The sequence below is a fragment of the Myotis daubentonii genome, chromosome X (genome assembly GCF_963259705.1).
Source record: "Myotis daubentonii chromosome X, mMyoDau2.1, whole genome shotgun sequence".
Classification (NCBI taxonomy): Eukaryota; Metazoa; Chordata; class Mammalia; order Chiroptera; family Vespertilionidae; genus Myotis; species Myotis daubentonii.
In genome coordinates, this window is record NC_081861.1 from 136,960,778 (window position 1) to 136,987,830 (window position 27,053).

The 27,053-nt window shown below is 42.9% G+C and overlaps 1 protein-coding gene across 6 annotated transcripts in view; it reads left to right on the forward strand.

The window, feature by feature from the left end:
* The window catches only part of MID1 (midline 1), a 355,756-nt gene extending 330,497 nt beyond the window's left edge, over positions 1–25,259 (forward strand). For all 6 annotated transcript variants that reach the window (XM_059680037.1, XM_059680036.1, XM_059680040.1 and 3 more), the window contains 4 exons: positions 4,346–4,489; positions 13,928–14,089; positions 15,500–15,707; positions 21,307–25,259. In XM_059680037.1, the coding sequence (XP_059536020.1) occupies positions 4,346–4,489; positions 13,928–14,089; positions 15,500–15,707; positions 21,307–21,655 (863 nt within the window). In that variant the 3' untranslated portion in view covers positions 21,656–25,259. The remainder of the gene's footprint in view (positions 1–4,345; positions 4,490–13,927; positions 14,090–15,499; positions 15,708–21,306) is intronic.
* Positions 25,260–27,053: the final 1,794 nt, after the last annotated feature.

Sequence of the window (27,053 nt, forward strand, 5' to 3'; positions counted from 1 at the left end):
ATCTCCTGGCACAGCGGTTCTCAACCTGTGGGTCGCGACCCCTTTGGTGGTTGAACGACCCTTTCACAGGGGTCACCTGAGACCATCCTGCAGATCAGATATTTACATGACGATTCAGAACAGTAGCAACATGACAGTTATGAAGTAGCAACGAAAATAATTTTATGGTTGGGGCACAACATGAGGAACTGTATTTAAAGGGCCAGAAGGTTGAGAACCACTGTCCTAGCACTTTATGCGATGAGAAAAACATTATCTGTACTTTCCAGTATGGTAGCTGCTAGCCACATGGGGCTGTGGAAAACTTGAAATGTGGATAGTGAGTTTTTACTTTTATTTAATATTATTAAATAATCAAAATTTAAGAGCCACGTGTAGTTTGTGCATAATGTATTAGACAGCCCAGGTTTAGTTAAAATTCTCTTTTGGTTTTTGTATCATTTAGCAATGAGTGTAGTTGCAACAGAAAATCCAATTAACGGTGACTAGAGCCATCAAAGAGTGTTCATATCATGAAGCAGGAGGACAGAGGCATGTGCTCTAAGGCTGGGCAGGGTTCAGTGATGACCTCGGACTCCACACTTTCTCTTTTTCTGCTCTGCCACCTTCATTGTGTTGCTTTTGGCCCCATGATCGCAACAGGAGGACTCCACCTCCAAGTATTATGCTCAAGTTAGAGACAAAAAGAGAGGGACAGAGGGGAAATGATGACAATAACTTCCGTCAGCCAAGAGTGTCTTTGTTTATCAGGAGAACAGAAAGTTTGCTCAGAAGACCCATCTAGCAAATTTCAGCTTGTGTCTTGTGGGCCAGAGCCATGTTGCAAGGTCATGTCCAAAGGCAGAAAAGACTGAAAAAATGTCTGTCTGGGCAAATGGCCATTCTGCACAAAATCAGTGTTTTGTTGACAAGAGTATGTCCTCCCCATTTCTCAATAATTGTTTAATAGTATTTCAGTGATGTCTGCCCATTCTAATCTCTCTGCGAATGCCTAAGTACTGATTAAAGGAGAACTGGGAAAGTAGTTTGCACTGACTAGTAACATGCACATCATATATCATCCCGATGGCTGTTTATGCCAAACTACAGACCATATGGGGTACCTGCTATTATGCTTTCTTAGCTGTCAACCTCAAATACAAATTTGGCCCATTTCTAGACATAACATCAATTCTGGCCATAACATACGATGCTTGGTTGATATTGCCAAGTCCAAATAGTTTATCAGACATTTGTAAGCAGGAAATGAAGTGTTTGTGAAGTATTAGCCCGCCATTTCTTGTGTCCTGTTTATGAGAGAGGCAAGAAAATTCCAGTTCTGGTACCCATGCCATGAATATTGAAATTGGCAGCATGTTCCTGTTCTCATCGACAGTAAATTGGGTATTGACTTCTCAGGACATAGCCATTGGGTTTCTAATCAAAACAGGGTTAGCCTGTCTGACTGTAAAAACAAGATTTTTTCCCCTAGACATGCCTCTAAGTGTTATGTCAAGTTAATAACCCAGAGAGGGGACATTTCCTCCCCGACGGCAGCTACTGCCATGTGTCTCACAGCTACTTGCCCATTTTGGACATAAGTTTTCTTTACATTTAATCATGTATTGCAATGCAGAAGGAACAAATTCTTTCCACAGTGGCTGATGGAGAAATAATTCGATGAACTATTTAGATTGTGGGAAAATAAGTATTTTTACACTGATTCACGCAGGATGACCCCACAGTAACAGGGACCACATCTGTACTAATAAAAGGGTAATATGCTAATTAGACCAGACATCTTCCAGATGTCCTTCCAGATAAAGCCACGGTGGCTGGGGCTGAGGCAGAGGCAATTAGGGGCGATCAGGCCAGCAGGGGAGCAGTTAGGGGCATCAGGCCAGCAGGCAGAAGTGGTTAGGGGCCATCAGGCAGGCCAGGCAGGCGAGTGGTTAGGAGCCAGCGGTCCCGGATTGTGTGCTCACTACCCAAAGCCAAGTCTTTTCACATCTCTATCCCCTTTTTGCCCACTTCCACCTGTCCCTACCCCCTTTCTCTCTGGCAATCACTACCCTGTTGTCCATGTCTATGTGTCAGATATATTTTTTTAAATCTCTTCACCTAAATATTTCAGGCTGTACAGGACATATGGTTATAACTACTCAACCTTGCTGTTGCACAAAAGCAGCCATAGACAATACATAAATTAATGAGCCTGGCTATGTTCCAATAAAACTTTATTTACAAAACAGGCAGTGGGCCAGATTTGGCCCAAAGCCATCATTTGCCAACCCCTGATGTCAAATATTATTACCCATGCAAAGCACTCACTGCCTACTCTTTTTCTAGTTTTTGCTCACAAACTGTTCTCATAAAACCAGTTACTGAAATCTATCCAGTAGAAGTCAACTTAAAATCATTTTGGTAGGATTTAGACTTCTCTGCTGCAGAATGTGTTTAAGACATAAAACAGCAGCCTTCTCCAGTGATAAAGTTAACCAAATGCCAAAGAATCATGTTTTCCTTGGGGAAGGGAAATGTACTTCTTCGATGGATTGTTAGTCTTGTTCTTAATTTGAAAGATCACCTATAAATGAGGAGAAAATAGGGCCACATTAATACGTTTTTTTATAAGCCATCAAAACATCTAGTGGAAGAAAATTTTCAAATAATTCTTTGGATTACCTGTTAAGGGATAACAAACTCCAGTATTTTCCATTTGGATACAGTTTTAAATATAAAAATGTATTATGGAATTGTACACTTGAAACCTATATAATTTTATTAACCAGCTAGAGGCCTGGTGCACAGATTCATGCACCAGTGGGGTCCCTCGGCCTGGCCTGCAGGGATCGGGCCAAAACCGGCAGTCCAACATCCCCCGAGGGGTCCTGGTGTGCAAGAGGGCACTCTGCAAAGTTGCTGTCACTCGGCAGCTCCTGCATTGAGCATCTGCCCTCTGGTGGTCATTGTGTGTCATAGCTACCGGCTGGTCAGGCAGTCGGTTGGTCCCTTAGGCATATATATATATATATATATATATATATATATATATATTACCCCAATACGTTCAATAAAAATTAAAAATAATATACTAATAATAATGGCGTTAGTAGCTACCCTTTCCACACTAAGCATAATATTTACTTTTTAAAAAAAATGTAAGTTGATTGGGGTGACATAATATTTACTTTTGAACTGAGATTAATCTGCTTTATCAAGTTAGGGAATTCATTTATGTTTTATTACAATTTTTAAAAAATATGTGGCATTACGTAGCTCAGAGGTTGGCAAACTTTGGCTCACAGGCCAAATCTGGTCCTCACTTGTGTATTTTGTTGTTGTTGTTGTTGTTTCTTTCATTTCTTTTCCTCAATTGTTTTTATAAATGATGTTTGACTGGAACATGTCCATGTCCATTTCAATACAAATTGTCTGGCTGCTTTCATGATGCTAAGGCAGAGTTAAGTTGTTGCAACAGAGCCCACAAAGCCTAAAATATTTACCATCTAACCCTTTACCAAAAAAATTTACCATCCCTCTAATATAGATGAAACTAGAGGCCTGGTGCACGAAAATTCGTGCACTTGGGGGGGGGTCCCTCAGTCCGGCCTGTGCCCTCTTGCAGTCCAGGAGCCCTCGGGGGAAGTTCAACTGATGGCTTAGGCCACAGTCTGGCCTCCCTCTGTGGGAGGAGACTGGTAGGTAGGCTGGCTGGCGGCCTGCAGGCGGCTGGCCCTGCCCCCCATTGTCCCACTGGCACCCGCCTTGGCTGGCCTGGCACCGCCCACTCGCCTGCCCTGCCCCCCCCCACCCACCACCACCAAATGGTCGTTCCACTATTTGGTCTATTTGCATATTACACTTTTATTATATAGGATATCAAAAGTTTATCTTCTTTACTTTTTGTTTAATACTTTTTGTTTTCCTTCATGGCTGAGAGAGTATTGCTTGTTTAACCCTTTTCGGTCCAACGTGGAGGCTGACTCGACAGACCAGGTGCTAGGAGCAGGTCCAACGTTGAGCTGAGGTCTAGTGAGACACATAACTTCAACATTCAATCCCGTCAATTAATTTGGACCAGACTGTTTGAATTACAAAAATAAAATTGGACCGCAAAGGGTTAACCTCTAAACATGTTTTCAGACTAAATAGAGATAAGTCCCTGCTGGCAGGTTGAAGTCACACTACCCATTAAAAATCACACCGATAACAGACCAACCAAATGTTGAGTTGGGGTCAGCATCTCGAGGACAGGAGTCCTGAGGGAGCTATATCGAAAGGCCCGCTTTGACTGTCAAATATCTCTGAAATGTATCCCAGAGTCGAATGCTTCTCCATTGATGACCATTCTTGATGCCCACAGCTCCCAACCCTCCCACAATTAGAGAAGAGCTCTGCACGGCTTCCTATGACACCATCACTGTTCATTGGACCTCCGATGATGAATTCAGTGTGGTTTCCTATGAGCTCCAGTACACCATATTCACCGGGCAAGCCAACGTTGTCAGTGAGTATCAAATGCCCTACTGATTTCTCTGTCTGGTAACTGTTTTCTGATAAATTCTATTTCTGAACTGAAACATCAAGGGAAGATGAGGAAAGAAAGAATGCACAATATTTATTGGCTTGTTTTTCCTAACCAAGAAAATGATAGCGCTAACTTGTACTGTACTAGTAAAAATAACGGGCCAAATACCGTTGAAAATTTATGATCTCTAGCACACTACATGGATGAATCTTAAGTGGGAAACAAAAGAATATATGCAGCATGATTCTACTTACACATCCATAACTTAAAAATATACAATTTTGTTTAGAGATGCATGCATACGTGTAAAAACTATAAATAAATGTCAGGATGATGGCTGCCTTTGGGATGGGAGGGGAGTGGCACCATTGGGAAGGAATACATGGGGGATCATGGGGTTAACAGCACTTTCTGGCTATATCCTGGTTATTTCATGGGTATATCATACATTTAATTTGATGTACTTTTCTGAGTGTTATTTCACAATTTTTAAAAAAGGATTTCATAAAATGAACAGCTAAAGAACACCAGCTACCTGGGCCCATTCGGAGGCCAGGGCCATCATTTGAAATGTCGGTAACTGGCCCCCCACCTGGGAAGAATGTCAGACCTTACGTGAAACACAGAGAGGCTCCTGTCTGACTTGGGGCCCATGAGCTATTTGATATCAGGGATAGTTCAGTGATCTCACAGAGCAGTAGCTGGCCAGAGAGATGATAATAGAAACACTCCGCCCCACCCACAGAGTGACTTAAATTGACTTGAGTAAATGGCAAAGGGCTAGAAGAATGGACTTTTCAGGGGAGCAAGTTTGAAACTTCTTTAGCAAATAGAAATAGAAACATGTCCAAGTAGAATAAAATAGAAGTAACTTTTCAACCAAGAAATGTTTTGAATAAATCCACATCAGCTGAATGTGCTCTTATTGTATAAACCTATTCTCTCTTTACACTGTTCTTTCCTAGCACAAGTAAGTCTGAGGCATGTGATGCTTAAAATAGAAATTTGATTTAGGATTAGTTAAAAGGGAGATGCCGAAAGACCCCGCTTCTAAAGGACTAAAGTATAAATGACCCATACCAACAAGTGGTTCCCCGTCTTCCTCATACCCCCCTTTTCCAGCTTCCCCTCCTCAACCCTCTGCCTTTCTGCTCCCTAATTGGCCTGCCTTGGAAGCTTTTATGAAAATTTTACCAGAGATTGTATCAAACATTCATTTTAAAAAGATGAAATTCGAAAAAGATGGTCAGAAATTCCAAGACAATCAGAAAAGGACAGCATGAAGGTGTGAGAAGAGCAGATAGAAAATGGAGGGGCCCTAGTTGGTTTTGCTCAGTGGATAGAGTGTCGGTCTGTGGACTGAAGGGTCCCGGGTTTGATTCCGATCAAGGGCACCTACCTCAGTTGCAGGCTCCTGGCCCTGGTCCAGGGCATGCTGGAGGCAACCAATTGATGTGTCTCTCTCACATCGGTGTTTCTCTCTGTCTCTCCCTCTCCCTCCCACTCTCTCTAAAAATCAATGGAAAGATATTCTCAGGTGAGGATTAAAAAAAGAATAAGAAGAAGAAAGGAAGGAAACGGAGGGATGATTTATTGCAAAAAGTGAACTGGGATCAATAACCATTGTGTCCAAAAAGCAGAGTAGGTTCTGTGAAAGCGCACAGAGGATTGATAGATGCACCATTTGTTGATGAGGGAATAATGTAACCGGAAAAAGAAACATTTGGAATCATGTTATACCTAAAGGATGCTTCTTAGCCCACGAAGTAATGTTACAGTTCTCTGAATTTGTTTTTGCTTGATCCAGGAAAAATTACATCAGTTTTCTATTGCTGTATAAGAAATTTTCCAAAACTTAGCAGCTTAAAATAACACCCATTTATTTCAGTTTCCATGGGTCAGGATTCTGGGCACAGTTTAACTGGCTCCATAAAGCTGACAGCAAGCTATTGGCTGGGCCGCATTGTCATCTGGAGGTCTAATTAAAGAAGAATTCACTTCCTAGCTCCCTCAGGTTGCGGTCAGAATTTATTTCATTCTTGTTGTGGAATTCATGGAAGTTTGCTTCTTCAAAGTCGAGAGCGAGAGCAAGAGCTTTGCTACTTCAACTCTCTCACCTCTAAACCCTTCTTTAAAGAGCTTGATTGATTAGCTTAGCCCTGCCCTGAATATTCTCGATTTGATTAACTCGGAGTCAATGGATTACATCTGCAAACTCCTTTCACCTTTGCCATATAATGTAATATTACTGGAATGATAGATAAGACATTTGTCCTTTGCCATGTCTGTTGATTAGAAGCAGGTCATAGGTCATGCCTACCCTCAAGGAGAGAGGATTATACAAAGTCATGAATAATATGGAGGCCACACAAGAGCATGTCCATTATATCTCTCCTGAAATTTCTTGGATCAAATGACCATGGGCATTTAGACAGTACATACAGTCTTGGCCTGGACTGATGGGCCCTGTATCGGTTGGTTTTTGCTGAATAGCCCAAACTACAGAACCTAAATAGAGTAGAACAATTCATGTTTATTGCTTGTGCATCTGGAATCGGCTGGGGGCAGCTAAGAGGTCTTGCTATTCTTGGTTAGGCTCCCTCGCATGTCAGGCTGATGATGGGAGCAACTCAACTGCTACACAGCTCTCCGCTGCAGCTGAGCTCAAACATGTTCTCCTGGTGATTGCAGAGGTGAAGGTGTAAGGGCAGGCCCGATTGCACACGTGTTTTTCAAGCCCCTGTCTGTGACATGCCATTGTCCAAGCAAGCCCATGGATGAGCCCAAACGAAAGGAATATATCTATAGCTCAGTGGTTCTCAACCTTCTGGCCCTTTAAATACAGTTCCTCATGTTGTGACCCAACCATAAAATTATTTTCGTTGCTACTTCATAACTGTAATGTTGCTACTGTTAGGAATCGTCATGGAAATATCTGATATGCAGGATGGTCTTAGGCGACCCCTGTGAAAGGGTTGTTCGACTGCCAAAGGGGTCGCGACCCACAGGTTGAGAACCTCTGCTATAGCTTGAAACTAGGAGTTTCTTAGATGGCTAAATGTGACTAACTTGACCTCCATGCTGTTGACATGGAAAATAATACCAAACAAGACATAAATGGAATAGATGAGAAAGGGCTGTGCGTACAGAAATCCAACAACAGCAACACTACTGAGCACCATGAACTCAGAGCTTTACGCTGGGTGATTCTAGATAAGGGGTTCTATCCCTGGAAACCAGTTACCACAAGGAAATAAATGCAAATGGCTTAATGAAGATTAGGGACCTGCCTTATCTAACCACAGTGCCAGAGAGGCCCATTCTCCCAGGACAGGTGGAAAACAGTGACAGTGCAGGCGCTCATCTAACTGGAGTGCGCTCATCAGCTTGTTGGTATCGGGAATTGTTCATCTCTTTAATGCACATTAAACCAGTGCAGTGATGTCCTGATCACAACAGGATCAAACGGCAAAAACAAAAAAGAATTTAAGTAAAAGGATAACTGAGAATCAAGCATTTTCAGATTACCTTCTGCTTTAATACTGTACATATTTGTAGTGACTGAGGGAGACCTGGATGTGAATTCCATCTTTGGGCCTCACTAGCGCTATAATTTGGGGCAAATGATTTAACATCCTCTGAATGTTTTCTCATCTGTAAGAAGAGGTAATGCTTAACCTCACATGGTTAAGATAACAAAAGGAAAGGCCTTAGCTCTTTATTTGCCACAACGGTATCACATAGATATTCAAAGTTGTTATTCCTACAAAAATACAGACTATATTCATTCATTATTGCATTTTTAAAGGCTGATATTTCTGTGGTATGATACAGGTCAATAATGTAATTTGCCAGGATTATCTACATGATAGCATTTTACATGATCTTCATGTGAAAGGCCTTCCTTGAATGTTGTTTGACCATCTGCCCTATCATTTAGAGGAATATCCTTTGCAGATCTTATATTGAATGGCAAGATGTAATGTGGAACATCTGCTCCTTATGCCACTAGGAAATTTTATACTGTCTCTAGTTCATGAATCCTTCACTTGTCAGAATAAATTCTAGTTAATCCCCACAACTGACTTTAATGAAGGATAATTATATGATATCTGTGGGGCTTTTTAATCTTATAAAAAGATCCCCACTAATCAAATTCATACATTCAAATGCAAACTTAATGACATTACTAATTTTTTACTTTTCATAACAGACTCATGATTACAAGTGTTAATGAATTTATTAACACATAGATATGTATTTATTTTTACAATGTTGTCCATGATGTTTATGTAAAACTACTTTGAATGCATCATTTAAAATCTGAAATTAGTGCCTTTTACCAGCAGCTTATTTTTTATTATTAGCAAAAGTCAAGAGATTTGTTTCTTCAATATTTTATGGCAAGTAAGTTATCTGTCTTTAATTTATTTTAGTCATTTTGAAAACAGTCATGAAAGTTATTAAACATGTACTATTTTTATAGAGAAAGAGGAAAAGAATGTTCACTTCTGTCCAATATGTTAGACAAAGGATGTTAGAAGCTAGTGTGTGGCCTCTATGAAGGGTGTCCATGTTGCATAATGTTTTATATATAATGTTTTATGGCAAGATGACAGTGTTATACAAGGCTATGAAATCCCCAGTGTCAGTACGATCTTGTAATGAGCAGCATTATGGACATGTTTCTGACTCATTGTGAATGAGAAAAAAATGTACCAAGTTGAAAAACTCAATTCCATTTCATGATGGTTTAATTCTCTTCCAAGTCCCATTGTTGTAATACTTCAAGTGGAATTGGAAAAGGTGAATATTGGGTTACCCTGAAAGATGATTGACAGTGAATTTGGAGAAAAGTGAAGTTTCGGTCAGGATGGTTAGTGGGTGTTTCATAAAGCGATGAATAAAACCTGGTCAATAGACCTGACACAGTGGGGTATCGAGGCAGAGAAGTCTGGTGCTTGGCACCATGTGCAGGAAGTTAAGCGGTGCTGGCGCAAGACCAACGCTAGCAATGCAATAATGGTGCACTCCAAGACATCCCACTCATTCCGGCCCCCAATTGAAAGTGGTCAGTGTTGCTTTCTTGGCATTTTTAATCAACTTCTCGATTATTACCTTGGCAATCGTGATAATAGAAAAGTGAACCTAAACAGTAATAGTTGTTAGCATTCATGAAACTACATTGTCCCAGTGTAAAGCTATCCAATGAAATGTTACTGCTTCATAAACATGATGTTCTCTTCATATTCAAGGGGAAAAAATTAGTGACCTCTTTAAAGTACTGAGGAGAGTCAGGGTCCCTTTTTTGTTTGGAAAAGGTTTGTGCAACATTACATCTTTTTTTTTTGTTGGGTTAAGACTTTGGATTGGAGGCCAAGTTGCAGTTTGCAGCATTTCCAGACATCTGCTTTATGATGTTGCTGAAAGCAGTCCCCTACCACATGAAACCCAGCTTTGGGTTGTACAGTGATGTAAAGTTTATTGAAACATTTTTACATTTGCTTTCTTGGACCACAATAGTCATTTCACTGTAACATATGCAATTAAACAGAAACAGTGTAAATGCAGTGACATTGATAGAATTCTCCTTGATTGCACTGAATGCTGTTATTGTTTTCATTTGGGCCTGAGTGCTGTTGACAAAGGTTTAGGAATATGAGTGGATGGATAATCCTAGGCAATAGAAAGGCTTGTTGCTTTATCTTGTTGCTACTGTAATATTATTATTAAGTATCTAAAGTGAGTTACAGGCTTCTTGGGGCCCAGAGCTCACAGTTCAAAATGACCCTTCTTTGCTTGGATCAAAAATCTACTATTTGGCTGTGGCACTATCCAGAAGTATTGAGTTTATTACAGCTATGTTGGAGGAAAAGGTGAGAAATTAGCAAAAGTGATATGTGGTAAGGAAAGTCTCATGTTACTAAACTATTTGTGGACATTTTCCTGGGTCTTACACAAGTGAAACTTTGTGGGAAAACAGAGAGCTAAGAGTTGGGGAATTGGGGGTAGGGGTAAGGGGTGGATGGTGCCTTAGCTGCCCTGCTGTATCTCCAAACATGAACACACACACACACACACACACACACACACACACACACACACACACACGCCCTCTTCTCTGAGCCGCATATTCTTTCCTTGCTTCATACTGGCTTTGTCAAATCTGGCAGACCTCCTGGTGAAAATGTTCCCAGTGGAACAGTAGAGAGGTGACAGAAAATTCGCAAAGTCAATTACAAAGTGTGTCTGAAAATATGGTACACCCAAGATACCGATCCCCTGAGGGCAGTTTTCACAATTGGCAAAATACTTTAATGTTCTTCTCAACTATGAGACTACCAGAGCAATGTTTAACTCAAAAGCTGGAGAAAGTATTGAGTAGGACTTAAAGACAGACTTCACGGGGTGTGAACACCTTGAAATGCAATGTAAATATTTGAGGGCTGGTATGGATATGCTTGCGTGAATTTCTACCGAAATGTTGTATTAGATACTCAAAGAGGTGAGACCAAAGAAAGATTAAGGGACTGCTGCTTGAGAGTGTGGTAAGGTATCAGTTGCCTCACGATCAAAAGAACTAACCCTTTGACTTGCAAACCCACTGAAAGGAAAGGCTGGAGAGGTGAGTCCAGAGTCCCTCAGGAACCAGAATCAGGAAACTTCCTGACAGCCCCGTCACCAGGGAGCTGGGAAAAGGTTCTATGAGAGTGGAGATTGATGGGTAGACAGGGGAAATAGGAGAGTTGGACCCAATACGAAAGAGATGTTTTCGGCATCAGCCAGCTGCCAAACCAAATGGGCTTCCTTTTTCCTGCGTGTTCTTCCAAGCATCGTAAATTCTCAGCCTCCTCCCCAACCCACATCCTGCAGAATGCGGCCAGCGCCACAGCCCCTCTCTCCTCGGAAACCAGGCATTCTAGAGATGCAGCTGGTCAGAATCCCTGTGGATGCTTTTCTTTCCTTTTTAAAAAAAATATATTTTATTGATTCTTTACAGAGAGGAAGGGAGAGGGACAGAGAGTTAGAATCATCGATGAGAGAGAAACATCGATCAGCTGCCTCCTACACACCCCCTGCTGGGGATGTGCCCGCAACCAAGTTACATGCCCTTGACCGGAATCGAACCTGGAACCCTTCAGTCTGCAGGTGGACACTCTGTCCACTGAGCCACACCGGTTAGGGCTGTGGATGCTTTTCTAAGTCCCACACTGTGCCCTGAGCTGCCCGTCAGTGTCGCTGTGGCAGGGTGCTCATAGGAACATGTCTTGTGGAATCAGTTAACTATGGCCACACTAATGCTACATCACACACAACCCTGGGGACCACTGTCTTAGCTCCCCTGTCAGAAGGGAGCGTGGATTGGCCAGTCTCTGCCGGCTTCCCTCCTGCACTGGCTGGGCAATAGAGCTGTTCCTCATGCCTCATCCTGTCTGGATGAGCCGACTCTGGGGAATGTTCTCCCCATGGCAATGGCAGAGGCACAAGAGGGCAACAGAGAGACAAGGCCTTGTAATGCCTGCTCTTACAACTGGCACCGTGACATGTCAGCCTCATCCTATTGGTTAAAGCAAGTCACGTGGCCATCCAAAGTCATGTGATAAGGAAATATATCCTGTCTCTTTAGACTCGAATGACCCTTTCACAGGGGTCACTTAAGACCATGGGAAAACACATATATAATTACATATTGTTTTTGTGATTAATCACTATGCTTTAATTATGTTCAATTTGTAACAATGAAAATACATCCTGCATATCAGATATTTACATTACGATTCATAACAGTAGCAACATTACAGTTATGAAGTAGCAACGAAAATAATTTTATGGCTGGGGGTCACCACAACATGAGGAACTGTATTAAAGGGTCACAGCATTAGGAAGGTTGAGAACCACTGCTTTAGAGCAAGCATGACAAACTCAAAGGCTAACATGGGCCAAATAAACAAGGTTTAAGTTTCTGTGGGCCACGAAAAACCAAAAGCTTCAATTTTCATAGAAATGTAGGTTTATTTTGATAGAGACATACTGAATACAAAGGGCTGAAATACATGAGTAATTGTTAACATAAAATAATAGAACATTTTAATAAAAATTTTTTCTTGAACATTAACTTACCAGACATTGAATAACTACACAAATGAATAAGCATAACAGAAATAAACCTAGTTTTCTTGTTCTCCAAAGGTGAAATATTTCCTGTTGTGTACACCAAATAAGTCAGTCCAAGACTAATGACATGGCCATTGGCTGCTAAAATATTCGCTGCTGGTATTAGTGGAGAAAAATGGTGCGCCTGTGCGTAAGGCACGTAAGGGAAGTGAATGCAACACGATGATAGTCATCAGTCATTAGCGAACATTGTAGTTCGTTATTAATAACTAGAGGCCCAGTGCACGAGATTTGGGGGGGAGGGGTAGTCCCTCAGACCGGTCTGTGCCCTCTCACAGTCCGGGACCCCTCAGGGGATATCCACCTGCCAGCTTAGGCCCGATCCCTCCGGGAACCGGGCCTAAGCCAGCAGGCAGACATCCCTCTTGCAGTCTGGGGCTCTCACAGTCCGGGACCCCTTGCTCCTTACCGTCCATCTGCAGCGGAGGCAGGAGAGGCTCCCGCCACTGACCACCGGGGCCGGGGCGGGGGGGGGGGGGAGGGGAGGGGGCAGCTCCTGCGTTGTCTTCCCCCTGGTGGTCAGTGCATGTCATAGCGACCAGCCATTCTGCCATTCAGTTGATTTGCATATTATGCTTTCATTATATAGGATTATGTATAACAGGCTATTGTAAAAACTAAGTTATGACATTTTTATTAAAACATTTCTTGCATACCGTTATATTGGCTGGGCCACAAAAATAGTCATTGTGGGCTGCCAGTTTGACATGCGTGCTTTAGAGGAACCAACTGCCAAGTCACTTAGGCCTGGATCCCGGGCCGGGTGATGAATTAGAGATAAAAATGCAATCTACTACACCTACAGAAATAAAGTCAACTTCCCATAGAGCAGTGGGGTCTCTCCTCACCTTCTGTGAGTCTCAGAATTGATGAGATGTAAATATTTAATGCTGATCATAAGAAGAATGGGGGTGAGGGTGGGAGGAGGAATCAGTGGTGACCCACAGCACATCATCCGTGCTTAAGGGCCCAGACAGAACCCTCTTTGCTGCTCCTACTTACACTGAACAGAATTTGCAATAGAATAGCTTTAAGTGGTTTTCCCATTTAGAGCACACAAAAAATATATAATAATAAATATAGGTTGACCTACCAGAGGCAAGACACTGAGCACTCAAGTCTATTGTTACCTCCCTATGAAGTGACAAAGCCCGCCATTTAAGGGTCAAGTGACCTAAAATTCTGCAAACGTTGCCCTGTGCTTGCACCAAAGAACTGCACCACATCTGGTTGACTTTGCAGGTCTGTGCAACTCAGCCGACAGCTGGATGATCGTGCCCAACATCAAGCAGAACCACTACACTGTGCATGGGCTGCAGAGCGGCACCAAGTACATCTTCATCGTCAAGGCCATCAACCAGGCGGGCAGCCGCAGCAGCGAGCCCGGGAAGCTGAAGACCAACAGTAAGTGCAGTGAGCTCGGCAGAGCTGTCGTCTCTCCCTTCTCTGCCCCCCTTTCTTTTCCTCTGTCTCAGGCATCGCCCACGGCCTCAGGAGCAAGTAGAGAGCCTGAGGAGACTAGTGCATTTTGCATCAGATACCTCTGGGTTCTAAAACTGACTCAGACTCTTAAGGACTGTGAGGCCATTAACTTCTCTGTGCTTCAGACTTTCCATTTTTAAAATAAATAATCCTGGAGGGCTTCTTGTGAGAATTGGGGCCTCTATGTAGATATATACAGTGGGGCCTTGACTTACGAGTTTAATTCGTTCCAAGACCGAGCTCGTTAAGGAGCTCGTTAACTCAAATTTCCCTGTCAACTCAATGTAAAAAATCGGCTGAGAGACAGCTGGTATCTGAAAAAACTCGTTAGTCGGGACACTCGTAAGTCAAGGCCCCACTGTATAAGTGTGACACATAGTTAGGGCTCTGACACAGTAAATGGCAGATGATAATGTTTTCTCTAACACAGTGGTCGGCAAACTGCGGCCCCTTGAGTGTGGCTCTTCCACGAAATACCACGTGCGGGTGCGCACGTACAGTGCGACTGAAACTTCGTGGCCACACTCAAGGGGCCAAAGAGCCGCATGTGGCTCGCGAGCCACAGTTTGCCGACCACTGCTCTAACAGATTAGCAAATGAATACCTCTTTCTTCAGGAATCCTTTGTTCAGATACCTGCCTAGGTCTGTGGCTCTCAGTCAAGAATGAGTCTGCTCCCCTCCCCAGGTGGGACACTTAGGAATGTCTGGAGACATTTTGGGTTGCCACAACCGAGGTGGATGCTACCTACCGGCATCTAGTAGTTGGAGGCCGGGGCTGATGGGAAACGTCCCACAATGCACAGGACGGCCCCGCAACAAAGAATGATCTGGTTTATACACTTGTCTCATAAGCCTGTCGTCTCTCTCTCTGTGTCTCTCCTCACATGTGTTTTGTTTTATCCCCTTTTTTTACATCTTTTTGATCTAGAAATATTGTTATGTGACATGGTATTTCTTTACGTAAGACCTCCCAAGAGACAGCACATTGGAGCCTGTCAGTGCGGTGCCATGTTAGAGGGTTGGCAGCAGCCAGTGAACAGGAGCAATAACTGGTTTTCTGGGGGACCCTCATTTAACCCATATCCTTGCCTTCAGTAGTCAAATGACGTTATTTGACTCCTGATATTTGTGTCTAAGACATGCTCTGAACCATGGAGCTAATTTCTCCCCTCCTTTTGCTGACATGTGTTTAGAGATTAAGTAGGAGAAATATGAATAAATACATACACTGAGGTTAATTCTGTGGTATATACCTTTGTGACATGTCATGACTGTGTTTTTAGTACATAAATAGTCCTCTTCCTCTTTTTGTTTTTGTCAATTGTTTCTAGGCCAACCATTCAAACTGGACCCCAAATCTGCCCATCGCAAGCTGAAGGTGTCTCATGATAACCTGACGGTAGAACGTGATGAGTCATCATCCAAGAAGAGTCACACGCCCGAGCGCTTCACCAGCCAAGGGAGCTACGGCGTAGCTGGGAACGTGTTCATCGACAGTGGCCGGCACTACTGGGAAGTGGTCATAAGTGGAAGCACATGGTAGGCAATTATATTCATTGTCTCTAATTATAAAAAGGCACATTTCACCCTATCCTTTGTCAGAGCATCCACCCATACCAGGGTCCATCTTGAAGAATTATATGCAGAAAACCTTGATCAGCCAGCTGTTGCTACAGTCATGCTACCTAACAAACATGCCAAAACTCAGTGGCTTCAAACAACAATCATTTATTTTTTTTAAAAAAAAATATTTTATTGATTTTTTACAGAGAGGAAGGGAGAGGGATAGAGAGCTAGAAACATGGATGAGAGAGAAACATCGATCAGCTGCCCCCTGCACACCCGCCACAGGGGATGTGCCCGCAACCAACGTACATGCCCTTGACTGGAATCAAACCTGGGACCCCTCAGTCCACAGGCCGCCGCTCTATCCACTGAACCACACTGGTCAGGGCAACAGTCATTTATTATTGCTCCTTAACACCCACATCTGTGGGTCAGCTTAGCAAGGCTGACCTCAGTGGGGCATTGCTTTAAGCTGTAGATTGGATTTAGGTCTGTTCTATGTGTCTCTTCATCCTGTTTGGATGAGTGGGCTACCCAGGCCATGGTCTTCTCCAGGAGCCCAAGAATACAAGCCTGACGATGCGCACACACTTCAAGCCTTTGCTTGCATCATATCCACTAACTTCTCATTGGCTAGTCACATGGCCAAGCCCAAAGCCAATGGTGCAGGAAGTATATTCCTCGCATGGAGGAGAGAAGAGGGAGTGAATATTTCCCAAGCAATCTAATCTATTCAGCCAATAAGAAAAATAACGTGTTGTAAGTCTATCCATTTTTTATTTATGGCAAGAATGGCAGCTAAGATGAGAGAGTCCTTATCCCTGGGGAGAGCTAGTATGCTAACACGGTTCTTTCATGCCTGAAAACATGGGTCAGCAGACTACAGCTGTTTTTGTGAATAAAGGTTTATGGGAACAGTCACGCCCATTGTTTTCCATTTTGTCTGTGGCTGCCTTTGAGCCACACAGCAGAACTGAGCAGTTATGACAGAATCCTATGGTCCACAAAGCTGAAAAATTAACTCTCTGACCCTTTATGCAAAAAGTTTGCCAGTACCTACTGTAAAACATTGCTCTTCATTCTTTAAAACACCGAATTTCTATTGTTTTGTACATGGTGTGATTTTAGACTGGGCCCGTTGGTGCAAATGGCGGACAGCTAAAGGCTGTGGGGAAGTGGTGATCTTAGGCTGGGAATCTCTTCACAAGGCCTGGTAGATCAGCCTTGGAACTTCAGCCTAAAACCGTGGTCGGCAAACTGCGGCTCGCGAGCCACATGTGGCTCTTTGGCCCCTTGAGTGTGGCTCTTCCTAAGCCTTAGGAGCACCCTAATTAAGTTAATAACAATGTACCTACCTATATAGTTTAAGTTTAAAAAATGTGGCTCTCCAAAGAAATTTCCATCGTTGTACTGTTGATATTTGGCTCCGTTGACTAATGAGTTTGCCGACCACTGGCCTAAAAGGCCAAGGTGCAGTCTACGTTGGAATTAGTTTACCTTGCCCAGTTAACCTCACAAAGCTGCCTTTGCCTATTCCAGAGCCACAAACTTCACACCTTACTCTGGCCGGCTGTCTCACGAATTCCTGTTTGCTATTGCACAAAAAGGGAGCTATTTTATTTAACCAGCCCTCATCTAGCACAGCTATGTGCCAGGCGCTAGCCTTGGCATTTTACAAATGTTGACTCATTTATTCCAACAACCCTACAAAGGTCGGTGCTAGTACCCCATTTTGCAGAGGGGGTGACTGAAGCACAGGCCCAGGGTTACAGAGCGCATAGGTAGCAGTTAGGAAGTCAGCAGTCAGAGTGCAGGCTCCTAACCACGGGTCTGCAAGCATTGCCTGCAAAGGGCGGGAGAGCCAATATTTCTGGTTTTGCACACCAGGTGATTTTTGTCGCAATTACTCAACTCTGCTTGTTGTGGAGAAGCAGCCATGGACCATATGTCCACAAATGGGTGTGGCTGTGCACCCTTAAAACTTCACTTAGAAAAAGAAGCAGATGGCCAGATTTGGCCTGTGAGTTGTAGTTTGCTGATCCCTGCTCTTAACCAACTTGCTATATTTTTGAAACATAATTACTCTTTAGGGCAGCGGTTCTCAACCTGTGGGTCGCGACCCCCTTGGTGGTCAAACAACCCTTTCACAGGGGTCGCCTAAGACCATCCTGCATATCAGATATTTACATGACGATTCATAACAGTAGCAACATTACAGTTATGAAGTAGCAACGAAAATAATTTTATGGTTGGGTCACAACAGGAGGAACTGTATTGAAAGGGCCAGAAGGTTGAGAACCACTGCTTTAGGGCTTACAGTGGTGTGCTTAATGAGTAGTAGCTTAATCCTTGCTTTAGAAAAGGCTTAAAAGTGCATAACCTGATGATGATGAGTATTATAACAGTGCAATTTTGAGATAAAGATGCTAAAACATTATAAAAAAAAAAGCTTTCAATTCAAATTTATGCAAATAATACATTGCGCCTAAGTGCCTTATAGTATTAGCACAAGTCAGCTGACATCTAAGTGAAATCACAAGCTTGAGTGTCTCCTTTCTCCCAACGATGGTCCCTCTATTGGCTAACCAAGTAGACTTTCTTCTGTTGTGAGCATCACAATTCTCTTAGCCCAGAACCTTTTCCTGTTCCAACATCCTGCTACAGGATGGAAAACGAATCCTTCCGCCCCACTCGACTCTGGTCCAGGCTGGCATTTACAGTTTTTAGCGACACGGGGGCAAAATAAAAGCCCAAAGGAAAATACAATGAATTTTTGCAGGTGCAAAAGAGCAAACTTTACTAGTTCATTAACGTGCTATATTAATCTGGGATGGAAACCAGTGTCTAAATAATTACAAGCCCATTAATAATTATTTATGATAAATTATACCTGATCATTATGATCTCATCCGCATTGATGAATGGTGCGGGAAATTCCACCAGACCACTTCAGTTATATAAACATAGATCAGCATTACCTTAAAAACACCCTCCAGATGTCAAAACCAACTCATGAGGGGGAGGAAATTTAGAATTAATTGCCACACTTTGGATTTTTGCAAACATGATTCTGTCAATTTCAGAAAAATTTCTCATGTAGAACATGGTTGAACATTTCCTGGGTGGTTTTAGTGAGCAAGGGGTGACCCTTACAATCAAATTCCTGTGACACCTTGATTTGCAACAGCTAATGACATTTTCTCATGAAATATAGTCTTGACTTTAACATGCATGTTGTGATCCATGCAATGGGGCATGTTAACATTGCTCTGAGAAACAGAATTTTTATCCATTTTTAATTCTCCGAGTCTCACTGTGTAACTTAATGGAACATTACCTTCTGCCTGCTCCTTTCAAGTTCAGGAGAAATATGTGCATCGGTTTTCAGATTAATGATAATATAATGGTATTTTCCTTTGCTTAATGGACTGTACACATAGTTATTTTCTTACTGTTCATGTGCACTTGGTTTTGATGAAATGGTGTTAAGTAAACAGGGGTTCACAGAAGTCAAGGGGAAGAGGGCGAGATCCTGAATTCTGCTGCTAATTTTAACCTCCTCTGTGTTTCCCCATTTGCTGAATGAAGTCAGCCATACCTGCAGCAGCTACTTCACAGGGGGTTCAGTTAAGGTTCAAGTTGGCAATAAAAGTCAAAGTTCTTTCATAAAAAATAAAAATGGTGTGCAGCAACCAGGAAACAGTACAGACATATGGCTATTTTGTGATGCAAATATAGGTTCCAAATTATCTAAAAAAAATGGCAAGGGTGTCTATCAGTGCATAGAGGCCATCTATGAGGAAAATACACACAATTGCAAGACAAAAATATTTTCAAAGTGTTTCAGTTAGGGTTCAACAGGAAAACAGAACTCACCTTGGGTTCTTCAAGGAGGAAGGGGACCAGAGGCTTACCTGGAGCCCGGCAAGGGCTGGAAGCACAAGTCAAGGAGCCTGCTGTGCCCGTCTATGAAGTCTTGACACTCTAGGGGTGCTAGAAGGCTCCCCACAGCCCAGATTCAAGTATGCCCAGGAGCTCACCCAGAAGCTTCTGGAAACCTTGCCTCTGCTGTCTGGAAAAGAGTGTTTCCCTTCCTCTTAGGACTTCTGGATCTTGTGCCAGGGAGTTGCCATGGCAGACCCTGATCCAGACTCCTACTGGAAAGAAGATTCTGGAAATTTAGCCCCAGGATTCTCCCTATGATATAGGGCAGGATATATGAAAGGGAAGAGGAGGCTAAATTGATGGCAAACAGGTTGGCACACTGAGATTAATGGATTGCCAATTCCATTTTAAATCAATGATGGTGTGTTATATTTAGTTTTAAACATGCTTCTCTTAAAGTGATTGTATTTTAAACCCAACATGTGGTTTTTAGAAGAATGTCATTTTATCAAAGACCAATGAAGTTTTTCTCTGCATTGGGTATGGCACCTTATGTCAACATCTAGTTAGACTAATTTCTGCTATAACATTAAAAGTTGAACTGAATCATTCACTCTTCAGATAATCATTTTAATGTTTGTATTGATTTTTTTTTTAGAGAGAGGAAGGGAGAGGGAGAGAGAAAGAAACATTGAGTAGTTGCTTCCTGCACACACCCGAACCAAGGATCAAATCTGCAACCTGGGCATATACCTTGACCAGGAATCGATCCAGCAACCTTTTGGTGCATGGGACAGAGTTCCAACCACCTGAGCCACACCGCCCAGGGCTGAATCATTCACTCTTTATTGGAAGGATGGGTTTCATCTATCTTCATAACTGAAATACTACAAATATTAAGGAGCCATACCTTCATGCGGTAAAAGATGAAGAAGCTTAGAAGATTGTAGAAAGAATTATTAACATTGTTTTGAGCAGTGAGAGGACATTTAGAATAACCAGGATATCATCTGCTCAGACATTCACAATTTTTAAGTGTAGTAGGAAATCTAAGCAGAAGGGCTCTTGGCAGTGATGAATTCCACAATTTCTGGTGAAGGAAAGCATTAGAGAATGTTGTTTAAGTTTGTGGTCTTTTGAGTCATCCTAGGTTTAAATTCTGAATCTGTTATTTATTAATGTGTCATTAGGCAAAAATAATAAAGTAACAGTTACTGAATGTTCCAGGCCAGGCTTCGCGCCCAGGATTTTACATGTATTCTTTTTTTAAAAATAAATTTTATTGATTTTTTTACAGAGAGGAAAAGAGAGGGATAGAGAGTTAGAAACATCGATCGGCTGCCTCCTGCACACCCCCACTGGGGATGTGCCCGCAACCAAGGTACATGCCCTTGACTGGAATCGAACCTGGGACGCTTCAGTCCGCAGGCCGACGCTCTATCCACTGAGCCAAACCGGTCAGGGCTATGTTCTTGCCTTTACTCCTCAAAATAACCCCCAGAGATGAAGACTGTAGATGAGAAAGGTGAGGGTGAGTGGTCACAGGGAATTGATCCCCGTAAGTGGAAACCATGCTCCCCGCTTGCATTCTGCCAAGTGCACTTGAAGTTGTGGGAAATGGCAGGCATGGTATCAGCTGAAAAACTCAGTGCTCATTGCTTGTGCTGTTGCTGTCTTGTTCCTACAGGTATGCCATTGGCCTTGCGTACAAGTCAGCCCCGAAGCACGAGTGGATTGGGAAGAACTCGGCTTCCTGGGCCCTGTGCCGCTGCCACAATAACTGGGTGGTGAGACACAACAGCAAGGAAATCCCCATCGAGCCCTCCCCTCACCTCCGGCGCGTGGGCATCCTGCTGGACTACGATAATGGCTCCGTCGCCTTCTACGACGCTTTGAACTCCGTCCACCTCTACACCTTCGACATCACGTTCTCGCAGCCTGTGTGCCCCACCTTCACCGTGTGGAACAAGTGTCTGACCATTATAACTGGGCTTCCCATCCCAGACCATCTGGACTGCACAGAGCAGCTGCCGTGAGCACCTGGCCATGTGGGGTGCTTTCTGGGGAAGAGAAAGGCTGTTGCCACTATTCAGGGGGCAGAGAAAGCACAGGCTTCCAGAGTGTGGTGGTAAATCTCGCCAAAAAGTATCCAGAAATCAGCTAAGATAGGTTTCAAAACGGGCTATTTCCAGCCCCCCCCCCCCTTACTGTGTTTTGTATTAAGTACAGTCTTTAATACTTTCTTCCAATTTTCTTTTGTATTTACAGGAAAATTTATAGATTATTTATGAAAGAAACATAACCGGGATTACAACTCTTTTAGGAATTCTTTGGTTTTGCACATTAAGAGGCCCATACATTTATCAGCTCTTTACCTCCTTTATTTCATCACAGTCTATAACTGTGCATAACAGAACATGCAACTACTTTAAAAATGAAACGTAGTTTTGAACCTAGTAGGGAAGTAAATGGGATTTCTCTGGTTTATCTTGGGGTGTTTTAACTGTGATGGCGGAAGCTTTTATTAGGTCAACTACAATGGAGAGCAAAAGAGAATGGGAAGAGTTGACCTTCGACTTTGGAATCTGCCGTGGCGAAATCTTTAATTGCCTTCTGATGGCTGGTGGGATAATGATGAAAAGAAAGATTCTGAAACGTTTGGCCATAGTTTGCCCTGCTCTTCCCAGGATTAAGGATTCTGGGAGAACATTAAGAATGATACTGCAATGGAAAATAGTCCCTTTGAATCCTACTGATGATTCAGAAACTCAAGCTGATTTGTGTTTTATCAGAAGTAGGATTCTCTTTCATGATATAAATCTATTTCATTCTTCCTTTTCATAGTTTCTTTAGGCCTGTGAAATTTCTTCACTACATTTAATAGCTGTCCTATCCTTCCCACCCCCCAAGTCATTGCTCTTTTGTCACTGGAGCTGAGGAAATAAACATTTCCTATCACAAATGGCAGTACCACTGTGCATTGATTTTTCTCTCCAGAACATCGACACATGGCCCCACTTGCCACTACCATGTCCAAATATAAGTCATCCCCCAAACACTATTTGTGAGTTGATAATGACTAGGGACATCGCATAAAGTACTATTTGCTAGTATACGTGCCTCCAACGTTACTATAAACTGACCGTTATTAAACATCTTAAAAGTTGTAGAAGTCCCTCTGTATATTCTAGTATAGTTCACCATAGAGTTGTAAGACACACACAAAAAGTCACATTTGCTATTCCCACACTGGAACCCGCCAATAGAATCTGCTAAGAGCCACGCTGATCTGACAGCTTGGAATAGTCCATGCAGTAAGGTCCAGTCCTTGGACCTGGAACTTGGCAATGGTTCTTCCTTGGCCAAGGGCATGACACCTCTAAATCGTTTCATTTGCTAACATATTGATCCGGGCTACTGGGTCGGCCATCTTGCCTGAACAGACTGGTGGGTTTAGGCATTGTCTGCAGTGATTTTGTTTTGAACCAAATCAATTGTTCCCCTGCACTCCATTCACAGACCCGCTGTTTCAGCATCACGTCATGTGATTTCGAGTCTGGACTTCACTGTGGCTTCCCAGTGCCTCTGTCCTCTTCACTGGCAGATGCTCTCCTTTTTCTTAACAGATAGAGTCTATATATTTCCTATATTATTTATACCCAGATGAATATTTTGATAGCTACTTAGGACAATTTCACATCTAAAAGATGGACACCTCAAGGGGAAAAAAAATCATTCTCTGGAAACTTAATAGGATTTTTTTTATAATATAAAACAATGTGTATGCGCTTTCCCAGAGTAAACTGAAAGTGTTGTCTTAGTAATTTTTACATACTGTTTTTAGTAGTTGGATATCAGATATTTTAATGCACTTTGTACATTAACAGGTTTTAAATAAAAGGGTCTAAAACTCATGGTCTCCAGGTACCAATAAATGCTACAGTTTGCCTTATGATGCCAATGGAAAGCATTTACCAGAAGGATGATGTTTCCATGAACATGATGTTTTTCAATATTAAAGCAGTTCCTACTCAAATTTTCACTGCAAGCTGTTTAGGTGATGTTTTGACTATTTTTATAAGGACCAGGAATTATAATTTTGTTGTGGAGGTCTCACTGTTTGCTAACTTAAAAACATTGTGGATAGTAGCAGTTACTATGTCCATGTTGTCATATTTACAAGAAAATATGTATATGGTGAAAGGCACATTGTTTACTTTCATTGCTGTAATGATGTAGAAAAGATTGCCGTGTGGATTTTTTTTTTGAAAGTCTGAAAAATATATGCTATATACACTTGCTGCAGTACAATTCTTTAAATGGATTGGGGTCACGGTGTTTGTTTTTGAGGTCTGGCCTTCAGAAGAAGCATTGTCTTTCAGGGGAGAAAAAGATGGCCGTGCCCATTAAATGAAAACAAAATTGATGCAGTACCAGCCGAGGCTGCTAGGTCCGACATCATGCTTCTGTGAACAGTGCTGTCACCATCTTGAGATTCTTACTACTTGTTGAACAAAAGCCTGTGTTTTCATGTGACACCGAGCCTCACACATGACGACACAGCCAGTCCTCATTAAAAAAACAACCACACAACACTCAGAAACGTGGCTACAAATGAGGAAACCTGGATCCCATGTCAGAATGGCTGGCCACGTAACGCAAGTAGGAATCTCAATGGCTTAAGATGAGAAAGGGCCTGGCGGAAGATGTTCTTTCCAGCTTTTAAAGAAAATGACTCCAAAAGCTGACTGCAAATGTGAATGATGGTTTCTGCTGGGAAGAGGAGAAGGGCAGGTGAGAAACAGGCATTTGATGATGGTACTGGTGTACTGACCCTGCCCTCCCTGCGGAACCGAACCAGCGCCCTCCAGGGAACGGGAAATTCCAGTTTGGCTCCAGGCACGTATGCATGGATTGCAGAGACACACGTGTATGCTCATTTGCATGAGCTTTTGGTGTTGGGAAGTTGATCTATCTGGTCTACCCTTCTAAAATGTGAAAAAGAATACAAAGACAATAATGGGGGAGAGATGTGGTTTTCAAAAGAGTGCTTCTCCCCAAGGAGACGACTGTCAATGTCTGGAGTCATTTTGGGTTGTTTGAACTTGGGAGCGGTGCTACCGGCATCTCATGAGTAGAGACCAGGGATGCTCAACATCCTACAATGCACAGCGCAGCCCCGACCACAAAGAACTGTCCGTCCGAAAATATGAGTAGTGCGCCGCCTGAGAAACTCTGGTTCTTTGGGGATTTTTTAAAGCAAAACTCACAAGTATTTTCTACTTTTTCTGTCATGGATTCAATGCCTGAGATAACAAAAAGAAGAAAAGGGCACCCCGAGCTCTTCCCTGCAGTGGTGCCTTCACTTTCAACATGATTTACAAAATCCTCACAAAATCTGCAATCTGCAAAGCAGTCCAAGCTCGTGTCCATGGGAATCCGCTGATGAGGATAATGAAGATCTGGCAATGATTTGCTGAGTTCATAAATGGCAAGTCAGTTCTCTAGCCTGCTCCTGTCACCTGGACAAATTCAGGCCCTGGTACTAGAGTCACACTGCCAAGCCCTCACTCGGCCCAGACTATTCTCATCATGGCTGTTGCTTTCTGGTTCCAAATAAAGTCATTTTGTGGTTCCAAGGTCCTTTGTCTCTGCCTGTCTCTGTTGCCTTTTCTTCATTTTGTGTTTTCACAGTCACGATTTCTACAAATATTTATCCAATTTCTGCTGTTCTCTTTGTACTATTTTGCAACATATAATTTGTTTTTCCTTTATGCCAGAAATTTGCTCATGTCTACCATCCCACCTCTCTTCAGTCAAAAAGACCCAAAACAGCACCCAGGGATTTAAAACAAACATAATAAAAGAGAACCTATATGGAAATTGAGACCTGGAACAAGAATAGCTTGCTTTTGAATCATAGGTGGAATGGAGTGGCGAGGGAGCGCAAAGATGATTTGAGCAGAGCAGTGAGGGCCGGTACCGTGTAGTCTGGAACAATCCCAGCAGTTGGTCCATAAATCTCTCCTCAGCCCCATCCCCCGGCTCACAGGACTTGACTTTCTCTCTCATTAGAGATGCAGGCCCTTTTGATCCAAGTCAGTGCTGTGCAGTGTGGTCATGGATCTGCGGCATTAGCACCACCTGGGATCTTGTTGGAAACGCCAGTTCTGCGGCCCAAGCCCAGGTCTACCATCAGAACCTCAGGGGGCAGGACCCAGCAAGGTGAGCTCTAACAAGCCCTCCAGGGGATTCTCATAACAGCCGTGGGCAAACTATGGCCCGCGGGCCGGATCCGGCCCGTTTGACATGAATAAAACTAAAAAAAAAAAAAAGACCGTACCCTTTTATGTAATGATGTTTACTTTGAATTTATATTAGTTCACACAAACACTCCATCCATGCTTTTGTTCCGGCCCTCCGGTCTAGTTTAAGAGCCCATTGTGGCCCTCGAGTCAAAAAGTTTGCCCACCCCTACTCTAGCAACATCTTGAGAAGCGCTGCTCTGGAGGGTTGTATCCAGTCTCATAGCCCATATAAAAATGCACTTCGATCCTGAAATGTGTTTTCAGGGTAATGTGCTTTAGAAGCAGCTCGATGTAATGCAGTGATGCTTAACTGCCTGAGCATTAAAACTATTTTTTTTACAAATGCTGATTCCTAGATCCCATCCTGAAAGATTGGGGATAAAGTCTAGAGCAGTGGTTCTCAACCTTCTGGCCCTTTAAATACAGTTCCTCATGTTGTGACCCCACCATAAAATTATTTTCGTTGCTACTTCCTAATTGTAATGTTGCTACTGTTAGGAATTGTCATGTAAATATCTGATATGCAGGCTGGCCTTAGGCGACCCCTGTGAAAGGGTCGTTCGACCGCCAAAGGGGTCGCGACCCACAGGTTGAGAACCACTGGTCTAGCGTGTGGCCTAGAACCCTGTACTTTTGGGGGGAAGTGATTCTAAAGTGCCCCCAGGCCTGGCAGCCAATGCTATAGTCACAGGGCTCATCCCCTTTTCTATAAAGGTCAGGCTGTAAGTATTTTAGGGTTTGAAGGCCATGCTATCTCTGTGGCAACTACTCAACTCTCCAACTGTACAGCGAAAGCCACCATAGAGGGAATGTAAATGAGTGGGTGAGGCTGTGTTCCCGTGACACTTTACAAACAGGCATGGGGCTGCATTTGGCTCATGCTGTACTTCACCAACTCCTGTTGCAGCAGATACAACACTGGACTGGCAGCACGAAGCCCTCAGCACATGCTCTAACTTTTCCTCACCCACTGACCACTCAGCCATGTCCCCTCATAGCCTCAGTGAGCTCTCAAGTCCTTTCCAACTTTCAACCACATCAATTCGGAAGTCACAGAACTCATGTAGAATTAGAGGACCATTAAGGGTTATTAGATATTCTTTTATTCAATAGAGTAGGGTGTGCC